Source organism: Strix aluco, chromosome 20 (assembly GCF_031877795.1).
Source record: "Strix aluco isolate bStrAlu1 chromosome 20, bStrAlu1.hap1, whole genome shotgun sequence".
Classification (NCBI taxonomy): Eukaryota; Metazoa; Chordata; class Aves; order Strigiformes; family Strigidae; genus Strix; species Strix aluco.
Genome location: NC_133950.1, coordinates 16,440,336 through 16,451,425, shown reverse-complemented (window position 1 = coordinate 16,451,425; position 11,090 = coordinate 16,440,336). Strand labels below are relative to the sequence as shown.

Sequence of the window (11,090 nt, the reverse complement as noted above, 5' to 3'; positions counted from 1 at the left end):
CAGGCGGGGGGACCTCGCGGGCGCCCGCCCGGGCCCGGGTCTCGGCGCACCGGGGCCGCTCTGGCGCCGGCGGGGGGTCGGCGGGCGGCGAGCCGCGCTCCCCGGGACCCGCCCCCCCCGCGCCTCGGCTGCTCCCGCCACCGCCGCAGGTCCCCCGGGGTCGCCTGTGGGGGAGCCCCGCGCCGGGCCCCGGGGTGCGGCAGCGCGGCCTGTCCCGGGGGGCTGATGCGGGCGGGACGGGCGCGGGGCCGCCGTCCGGGCCGTGCGGGAGCAGGGCCGGGCGCGGCCGAGCCGTGCGGGAGGGGCCCGGCCCGGCCCGGCGGCTCCGGGGGCGCCGCTCGCCCTGTCCGGCTGCCGCGCCCCTGAGGCGCCTCCCCCCGCGGCCTCCCGGGAGCGACCGGCCGGGGCGGCGGCAGCGCCGAGCCCCGCGGGAGGGTGTCCCGCCTCGGCCCCACGCTTGGCTGTCCGTTCGTCTCATTAACTTGTGTAAAATGGAGGAACGCCAGCAAGCCGTTACATTTCCGAAATGCAAATCAATTTTGAAAAAGTAAAGGGAAATTTTATAATTCCGTAATGATAAAATCCAGTTGTTTACACCAGTGCTTCTACTGTTTTAGAGACAGCAAGACCTAGTCAGATAATTCCTACAACAAAATACAATGTTTGCATTTGTACGAGTTCTATGGTGGGATTTTCTTCTAGCAGTGAAGACCGTAAGTTACAGGCTTTTGTTCCTGTGATTAATAGATGATCTTAAATACACAGTGCATTTGTTGCTGGGGAAAACATAGCATACAATGCCTATTGCAACACCTTTAAATTTCACTACTGCACTTAAAATTATAGCATCCCTAACACGGTTAACTTTCAGGGCCAAAGATGTATAATATATCCCGAAAGGGATCTATCCTCGATAAGAGGTATGTCACACCAATTTCCTGCAAAGACATGTAACATCAACGTCATCAGGCTCTTCTCAACCATGTGCAAACACCTCTAAAAAAACAGTGGACCTGAGGCCTCAACCACTCTTCTTGGATCAAATGATTTTTTCAGTTTTGAAAATTTCTTCCCTGGATACCTCGATTCGGTTCACAAATCAAATGCATTTACCTTTGTACAGTACATAAAAGGGCTGTTCTCCTAAATCTCTGTAAGATGTAAGCTTCATGTGGAAGTGATTTTAATATGACCTTTAAATTATATCCTCTGCCTCCCCATGATACAGGTAGCTCTCCACCTTCCCTCCTTACAACCGAGGTCTCGCTTGTGAGCTTACAGTACGGTTTGATACAGCACCTTGTTAACATTCACAATTAATGATGAATTATATCTCCACAGTGTTGTATCCCTGATGAGGGATTCTCTGGGAAGGTTTCCTTGAAGGGGCACCCGACAGTGATAAATGAGGGCGATATCCATGGGAACATTCACACTGTTCCCATAAGCACGCAGGACGGAGTGGACTGAAGTCTGGATCACCTTTCGTGGATCAATTATCATTTTCCTGGGATTGAAAACCTCTTTCCTGTCAGGCTCCCTGTGTACATGCTGTAGTATGTTAACACCCGGCACAGTGTTCCAGGATGAAATGTTGAACACATGAGTAGATATGGTTTCTGGGAAGATATGGTTCTCAAAGAGGAAAATGCCAGTCCCTGGGTTTTGCTCCTGAAGACTGCTCATCATTGTTATCCAGTCTGGGTGCTTAAGGGGAAGAATTATTTCATCAGCATCATTAAGAACCACAAACTTGCTCCTCTGCATGTTACGGTATATACAGTCATTTAGAGCTGTGATTTGTCCATAGTAGCCAATGTCTTTTGCATCCATAGAAAAATGCCACTTAGAAGAAACCTTGAGGTGTGAGTTTATTGGCCAGGGAATTACCTCTACAGTTCCTTCTTCCATATAAAACTTCAAGACTTTCTCCATCAGCTGGCTGCAGTTGTTCTTGTAGATCACCACTTTCTGTACCCCAAGAATCTTGTACATTTCTATACTTTGTATAAACTGCAAGACATTGTTGTAATTTCCAAACATGGCAGAGATGCATACAGTGAAGTCAACAGAAAAGGTCTCAGCCTTGCGGTTTTTAATTTCAAACCTTGGCAGCTGGTCAATATTTCCATGTGGAGACTGATGAATTGATACATGTGTTGGATCACAGTTTTCGGGTTCCAAACAAACTATATCTGCTGCACCGTAAGGAAATCCAAATCTATCTGAGTGAACATCAATTTTTGCTTTTGATACATATATCTTCCCATTGGGCTGACAGCAGAACCAGCAGTATAGTTGTTTTACATCTTCGTGGTGAACAATCCCAATCACACGAGTGGTTTTACTTTCTCTGTCATCGAAGTATGGGGCTATAATAAAAGTTCTGTTATCTTTTAATGGTGTTATTACATTTTGAGCAGGTTTTCCTCTACAAAGCTGACCTGCTGGACTGGCAGTTGTTGCCTGGCGGAAGATTTTTCTAGTTATGTTATTCTGTAGCTGAGGATCTTTCCAGGAGCAGATTAAAACACTTGCAAAAATAAGTATACATGCAACAACAGCAGAAATATGTTTTTTTCCACAGTGTATCATTTCTGAATCTCACAGTTTGGAACTTAACAGACCTTTACACTCAGTCTTCTATTCACTTTCTCTAAAACAAAGCAAACATACAAAAAAACACACTCAGTGATTTGCCAGAAGGAAGTAATGTTTTGACTTGAACTTGATTCTCTTAAGCACAACAGTTACTGTTTTAATATTTCAAACTTTAGTATGAAGACCTGACTTTTCATACAGGTTTGGAAAAATGGAGAGATGTTCTTACTCCAAGCTCTTTCTGTGTTCTTTACACCTTATCATTCTGATCTTTTCTTACATGTTACTGTACAATTGGGCCCGGTGCAACTGTTTCAGCTGTTTTGGTATACAGTAATGGTAATATAGTGTAATTTGAATCACTTCGTTGCCTGGAAGTAATTCTATGTTAGTGAAAACCCACATTCTTTATCTTTTGGTATTCTAAGAAGATTGTAAAACTATAGAGCTATCCTTTCCTCTCTTCTTCCTAAAAAAAAGGTGCTGTGAACACAAATTCAAACTGCATTCTTTTGATTGGGCTAGAAGTAATCCTGTCACAGTCTTTCAAATGTCCTGATTCCCAAGTCACAGAGAAAATGTTTTCTGAGGCTAGTGTGTTTTCAGAGCCTAGTAGGTTCCTATGGTATTCAACATTATCTAGGAAAAGAGGTTTGAAAATAATCTTCACTTGTTCAGGTGGCTGAGATTACCTTAAATGTAAATTGCTTTTGCTATTAAAGATGTCAAGTCTCAGACCACAGCTCTAAATTAGCAGTTTATCAGTAGGACTTCGTGTGAATATTGTGACCCTTCATTGGGACCACGTGCACTCCTGAACTTTTTAACCTTGCCATGGAAACTTGAAGTTCTCCAAGATATTACCAGATCAGACTACAAAGTGAAGATTTTCAGTATACAATCACAGCTCAGTATTTACACATGCTTAAACCATTGAGCAGATGGAAGGCAAATTAAAACAAAACCAAACTAAATCAAACCTTGCTTTATTCTATAAGCAGCCATGAGGGCGTGATATAACATGACACATCACAACAACACATCAGATCCATTAACCATTGTCTGTACCATTTGTAGGTGTACTGTCCTCTTTTGCATACACTCAATCTCAGCTGAATAACAACTGCTTTCTAATTATGCACAACATTCTGTGGCTCTATTCTGACTTCAGAGTACTAGGTTTGAAGAACATGATGAAGGCACTGCTGCCTGGTGTTCTTTGCAAATCCAAGATGTTGCTCAAGTGTTCTTTTTCATTTTTTGGCTTCAAAAATGTAAGAAGTTGTTTTGAACATGTGTAATGACCCATTCTCTAAAGTTAAAATCTTGTGTTGCTCTCTGAAAATGGTCATGTAAGCTGTAAATCTTCCTCTTTCATGCAAGTATTGGTATTCATCAATTTTAAGCCTATGCTGCATGTGCAGAAGTTTTTCTAATATGCCCACTCAGTTCTGCAGAAGCTGTCTCCTCATCTGCTTTAAATACTTCAAATATTGCCTCCTCAATTAACAAAAAAAATTAAAATATGCTTTTTGTCATTAGCTCACTAGTAACTAAGCAGGACCTTGCAAATAATATTTGTATGGAAAAGATGACAATATCTAGAAAAGTAGGACTGCATCATCAGTTATCAGCTTGCACCAAAGTTCTTCAAATACTTACTGTTACTCCTGGTTTTGGACTAGCAAGCATTTACAATTACTAATATGCCATCTATTAGAAAACTAAGAGAAAGACTATTTTAGAGTGAAGTGGCTTTTTTCCATAAAAGTATTAATTGGGAAATGGGATTAAAAAATGTTTACAGAAAACTTCGGGGGGGGGGACACACACACACACGACACAAAGGAAAAAGAAGCCAACAACAACATGGGAAAATAGTTCTAGTTCTTGTTTTTTATCCACAACTGCTTTTCTTTTTTTTTTTTTTTTTTTTTTTTTACTTCTCTCCCCACTTTGGAGGTGGGATTTAGCTGTCAGTGTTCTCTTGGAAGAAATCAACAGAATTCTTCAGAGATGGGAGTAGGTCTGAAGATTGAGAGGCATGTAACAAACACAGAGGACAGGAAGTTCTAAAAGTAGAGTAGTTTATAGGTCCAATCTTCCCATCCAAGAGAACAACAAAGTGACTGAGAAAGGTAGAGAAAATCAGAGAATCTTGATATAAACTTTTCTGGGGAAGATGATTTACTTGCATAAGAGATAGGACAAATTTACTAAAGGGTGAGATGAAAGAAAGCACTAATAAAGTTCCTCATCATTAGTGTCTGTCTCGTGTATTTCCAGAAATACAAGATCCGGGGTTTTTTTTTAATACAGATGCTAAGTGCAAAAATCATTACACTGTTCTGGTGAAATATGTATTCAACTGTCAGTCTTACACTAGGCAGCAATATGCCTTAAAAATTGCCTGTTAAATTAGGCTTGGGAAGTTTACATGCAAATTGCGTTTTTAAGATTTAACAAATACTAAAAAACTAGTAATCTCATCCTGCAACAAGGACCTAATGTTAAAATCCACTTATGGCAAATACTCTCATTTACGCCTCTTCCTTTTGGAACACCACTACTTTCTAGGCAATGTAAAAAGAGAGCAATTCCTGTACAGCCCTCGCACAGAAGTCTCTATCTTAGTTTAAAGTGCAAGTTACACAAAGCAGGAAGTTCACTCAGATGTTCTCTTGCTTCTCACGTCTTCTAGGTGAAACAATCTGTTGTCCATTTTTAGCTACGTGCAAACAAACTTTTGATATAATTTCCCTTCACAGATTTTGTATGCATACATTACCCAATTTGGGCAATGCAAATTCATCCTAATAGCTTATGAGGCTAACAACAATGAGTAGTTTTAGTATGCCAAAAGCATTACTAACCACTTGATCTGGAAAAAAGTAAACTAGCATTCTTATTAGAAACTAGAGGCCTCCTGTGGCATGAACGGTGACTGTGAGTAAAACTTTACAGACAGGGACAATAAAGAAGCAAGTGAGTCCCTTTTACATAAAGAAGTTATAAAAACTACAGAGACACATAGAGATCTATATAGTCTGTTTAAATAACCTACTGTTTTCTCCTCAAAGAATTGTTTCATTTCTGGAAACCTCCAGTGGCTGCTAACCTTCATCCCATTTCTGTCTTTCATCTTGACCTGTTCAAAGGGAGATTAGTTGATAAAAGATTTTTCCAAGAAAGGGATGGCATCAGTTCCTAAATATGAACTACGATTTTGGATTCAAGTTTGTGCCACTTCTTTTGGAAACCACAGGCTGGAGCCATTAGCTGATGTCCACTGAACTAGAAGACTAAACCCACCAAGTTTCTCTTTATCTAGCTGGGATGGGAACGTTAAAAAAATGTAGCATCTCAACTATTGTCAGAAAAATAATTTCTGACCAGAAATAGCCACTGTCATTCTGAAAAAGGATTTTATACACATGAAGTTATTAAGAGATACTTCTTGTACTACTTTGCACTGTCCCTTGTTCAAATGAACATATGTTGGCAAAGCCTCACTTCATGTAAGATGAAATTCCAATGTTGAGCAAATGACCACTGTTTCACTGTGTCCGATATCACTATGGTCTCTGTTACTGAGAAAAATACTTAGTTTGCTCTGAAATTGAAAAATATCCTTCATCTGTAAAAGAGGAGTTTTAAAATACGTTAGCAGGTCTGGACCTTCTCTGCCTGTTCAGGTTAATACCACAGTATTGCAGTACAGAGAAAAACTCGGAAGACGACAATTTACTGCAAGGTATGTTATATCAATAAAGTTTAAGAAATTTATTCACACAAAACAATAACAGCCTTGCTTTTAATAACTGTTTTAGTGAAGATTTATAAAACACTGTCACCCATTTTGCCTGGAATAGTTAGACAACACCTCAGCATTTTTCAGTTGTTACGTAAAGAGAAAATAATGGAGTCCGTGTTTGTTATGTGCAGTCTTGATACTTCACCACAGCGCGCCAAATCATGCCCTCCTGAACGTAAGAGGAATCAAATGATAGAGTATTTACTCACAGTTTCAAGCCTCTTTGTCTAGCACTTCATGCTTTCCAGTGCTCCAATTCTGCCTTATGCTCCCACTGAAATGAGAGACCTTGCAACCTTGCTTGTTCCCCAACATCTGCTTCCTCTACAATTATTCTAGTACTTTTGACTGTCTCTGGGAAATCCCGTGACTTTGTTAGCTTCCTGTACAGCATATCAGCTTGCTTTCTGTTCTGTCATATTTTTTTCAGATAAACAACTTTGACTTAATCAAATTATACATTCTTCAATTGATGTTTATACAATCTCAACATCCCAACAGTCATATTTGTTAACTGGTAGAATGATAGATGATCATTTTCCTTTATTTATGGTGTCTGTGTGTATGTTCTTAGAGATTTACCTAGATCAGGATTTAAATACTTCCCATTAGATCAGCTGTAACCTAGTGTGTTTCAACAGTCTAATCTTAAATAGCACCTTGTGTTTTTCAGAGGAGCTTCCGGGTAAGCTTAGTCCTGTTGAGATTATCTCTTTCACTTTATAATGATACAAAATCAACACAGAAATTGTGTGCACAGTTGTGAGACCAGAAAATAAAAGTTAGTATTTAATCACATCTACCTTTAATCTACCACAGCATGTGTCTGAAATAGTAGGTGGATATAACTTGAGTCAACACTTGATTGCCTGGTGGAGCTGTATTAATAGCTAACGTAAACACTGACTTGAATGGGAGGAGTAGACTGGGTGGGGAGACATGCAAAAGAATAGAACAATTTATTTTGGGGGGCAAACTGGATTTGCCTGCTCTCTTAGCTATTTTGAGAGAAAATCTCTCCCTTTCTCTTAATGGGAGTGTGGTGTTTTCAATTTTTATTTTAAATAACTTTTATTTCTATGGAAAGACACATATCTTCAGCTCTCATAGAGGGAAAAAGGGAAATTGCAGAGGTGACTTGATTACAGCTGAAGTATTTTTGAGGGGAAATTCAAGTTGTAACTACCCAGCAATGGTAATTCGTGACTAAGGAATGAGCTGGCACAGAGGGCAAGAAGGCCTCATTGCCGAACGGGTTAAGCTGTCTGGGAGCAGGAACACCAGAAACAGAATGACTCCATATAAGGGAGAAAACTCTGCCTTGCTGATAAGATAAGAAATGCCTTGGTAATTGTCGTGTACCAATTGATTGAGGTGTAAGAGTGCTTAGGAGCCACCTTTGACCAGCAGAGCTGGCACTGGGGGATGGAATCAGTGCTGCGCCAGGGAGCCCATGCTGACGCTCACAGAATTGGTGCTCATGCAAGTGTATAGGGAGTTGGCTTGTGTTACATCTTTGCAGGCTTTCAAGTAAAACAAGATAACAACAACTAAGGTAGCCTCAGTAATCCATCAGTAACTTTGATACTAAGCAAAACAGTTTATTACACATCTAATACTCATTTCCCTTTATGACATGTTGACTTAGCTCAGTTCAGCATGAGAAATTTTGATCCTCTTTAAGAGCATGCTTTGTCAGCTGAACCATTAGGTCATTTTCAAACATGTATGTTGTTGAATTTCCTTGCATTCTAAAAAAATATTATTATTATTTATCAAGTCCTTACTGGGGTTATTTACAAAGGGAGTCTGAATTTATGCTTGCTTTTCACTTCAAAAGAAGTCAGCTGGGGGGCAAGGGAAAGGAGGAAGTAACCAGCACATAAGCTTTTCTGACTTGCTTTTCCCATTAACACGTCTTGCAGTGATGTGAACTGCAACACAGAAAAGCAACTGCCAGTTGTCTCTTCTCAGAAAGCTGTTTTAAAGCTCTGACCTGGATCATACCTTTCATTATAAAAGATTTTCAAAGGTTGAAGATTGCCAGTAACTCATTTATTTTATTTGAATGCTATTGTTATAACTGCAGGTATTGTTATGAAAGTGGCATATCATGACTTGCCTATTTAGTGCTTCTGAGAGAGAAACCTGTACAGTAGCTGCAGTACATAATACTCAGTAGGGCTGAGGCTGCATTCTGGTCCCAGAGATTGTTCAGGTGTTCGATACATAGGCTGGAATAGAACAGATTTTAAGTGGTTAGCCCATGTAAGCCTGTGCATTTGAGCTGATGAAACCAAATTGCTAATTCCTGGAAAAAGTGGTGGACTTAAAGTGTTTAGTTAGCACTACAGTAAAATCTTCCCTGTATTTAGCTTCTTGTTACTGCCTAGCAGCATAAGCAATAAATGTCACTAAGAAACTATCACTGTCTCTGAATTTCTCATTTACAGAAAAAGTTTTCAAAACCACACCAATAAATAACACTTTTTCTCCTGGTGATCGCTAAATGTATAGGTTATGAGAGCTTTAGGTAAAGTTTTTAATTTTTTTGTTTGTTTTTTAAAAAAATGTTTAGAGTGAATAATGCTACAGCTATCTAATATTAATTATAATCTTCAATCAACTAACATCAAGAAGGACCCCATCCTCAAATCACTACAGTCTTCTGTTTTTTCTTCCTGAGTAGATTCAGCCTGTTAGGCACTAGAGCAGCAAGGGCTGCAGTGTACACACAGTCACTTCTAGAGAACTTTCAGGCAAACACTGTAGCCACCTGACTAGAAATCTTAAAATCTCAATAGATCTCTTGGTTTTAGTGTGAGAACTGGAAAAATCTGTGGTGACTGCAACCAATACATACGAACTAGAGAGGAAACCTCGGCAGAAACAAAAGTGAAATTAGTTTATACTTGTACAAAATTATCAAGATGAATGAAGTAACATAGCTGGGCAGCAGCTTCATTCTCATCTTTTCTCTGATATTCTTTTTGCCTTTTATTTAAACAAAAAAGTGTGATTTTCCTTGTTTCAGATGGTTAAACCTCTTATCACCATTTTGTCATTGTTTTCTCTTCCAGTACATAACAACAGCCCACTCTTTGCTCATTCTCTCTCCCCACACATCAGTTCTTGCAAAATCCTCCTATGCCACTGTGTAGTTTTAGAAGTGTTTAGTATTTTGCTAGGGAAAAAACACACATTTCTGCTTTCCTCCTCCTCATTTCTTTTTCCTTCAGAAAATGCATAAACTAGGCCTAGAACTGAGAGCAGCCGTGGACGCCTCCATTTCTCAGTGTAGAGACAGTCACAAAGAACACCTATCGGAGAGCAGTGAGGGCTGGCAGCTGGCAAGACACAGGCAGCTGGGACCTGAGCAGGAGAAGAGAGCTGGCCAGGCAGGGCCTCAGCAGCCAGGGCCCAGTCCCTCCGCACCCGAGTGGGGTGAGCGGGGCTGGCTCTGCTCAGGGCCACAGCCGGGTTCAGCCGCCCGTCCTGGCCACCCAGCAGCATCATGGGATGAGACTGGTCTGAGGCCAAGCTGGGGAGCTGACCCACAGGCCCAAAGCTGGGGAGCCAACCAACAGGGCAGGCCTGGTCCCATGGCTGCAGGGCAGGTCCGTGGCAACAATACAGGGCCAAAGCCAGAGCAGGAAGCCAGTCGGCCGGCCAGGGCCTGGGTCCCCAGGGCAGGAACCTTGAGCCTCTCCCGGCATAGCTCAGGCAGGGGCTGAGGGCCCAGAGCTGAGCTTAACTGGGCTCCTGGGCCTATAGGCAGGGGCGTGAGGGGCCCAGGTGGGGCTGGGCAGGGCCATTAGGGCAATTAGTGCCCACAGGGCCCTTACAGAGTTCTTTAAAAAGGCACTTTCTCTTTAATTGAGGTACAAGAACTCAACATATATGCTCATGATATAGGCCAGTTATTCAAACCAACCAAACAAAAAACCACCAAACCACCAACACCATGACAAAACAAAAAATTATTTGAAAAAAGTCTTTCACGTTTAAGACCTCACATTTACTTTCATAGAACTGTACCACAACACCAGAGCTGCAACAATTTGCCTCGGGCACTATGGATTTTCCAAAGGACTTGTGCTCATGCCTGGAGTCCTCTTCTTTTCTGAAGGAGCTGTGGTGACTACAAACTTCTATACTTACCTTTGACTTCCAGTTTCTTCAGTGAAATCTCCATTCTAGGGGGTGTCCTGGGCCTAATGTGATGTCAGGAGATTACCAAACTGAAGGAAGAGTGGCAGTCAGCAAGAGGTGTGTCTCTCAGTCTGATCCTTTGTGACTTTGTATAAATAACCAGCAGAAGGAACGAGGCCACTGTCAATTGGACTTTGTACTGATATGTCCCTCTTTCCTGGTATACCTTTTCTTGGTGGCTACATTAATTGTTAATTAACTAGAGAGAGAGGAATGTTTGAACACGTTAAAAAACATCCTGAAATACACTGACAGGTTTCCAGTGTTGCTGTGGAAACAGAAAGTTCACTGACCATTTCTGTTTATTCTGCACAGTAAAAGGTAAGAGAGAAACAGTGAAGTTCAGAGACAGGTAAGAAGGGAGACTAAAGAGTTCACTTAAAGACACAAAGGAATTACTTGGCACATTTACCTTTAAGCATAGGCAAAGAAATTAGCTCATGAAAAAGATTTACGAAATAAT

At 41.2% G+C, this 11,090-nt stretch overlaps 1 protein-coding gene across 3 annotated transcripts; it reads right to left on the bottom strand.

Annotated features, from left to right (window-relative positions):
• Positions 1-537: 537 nt before the first annotated feature.
• On the bottom strand, positions 538-10,591 carry LOC141932651 (uncharacterized). 3 transcript variants are annotated; one of them, XM_074846528.1, is made up of 3 exons: positions 6,625-6,727; positions 5,666-5,749; positions 538-2,656 (listed from the first exon to the last, which is right to left on the bottom strand). In XM_074846528.1, the coding sequence occupies exon 3, from the start codon at positions 2,593-2,595 to the stop codon at positions 1,276-1,278; it is 1,320 nt and encodes a 439-aa protein (XP_074702629.1). In that variant the 5' UTR covers positions 2,596-2,656; positions 5,666-5,749; positions 6,625-6,727; the 3' UTR covers positions 538-1,275. The 3 variants fall into 3 exon arrangements, with proteins under 3 accessions (XP_074702629.1, XP_074702630.1, XP_074702628.1); XM_074846529.1 differs by lacking the exons at positions 5,666-5,749; positions 6,625-6,727 and adding an exon at positions 10,577-10,591; XM_074846527.1 differs by lacking the exon at positions 5,666-5,749.
• Between the last annotated feature and the right edge of the window lie 499 nt (positions 10,592-11,090).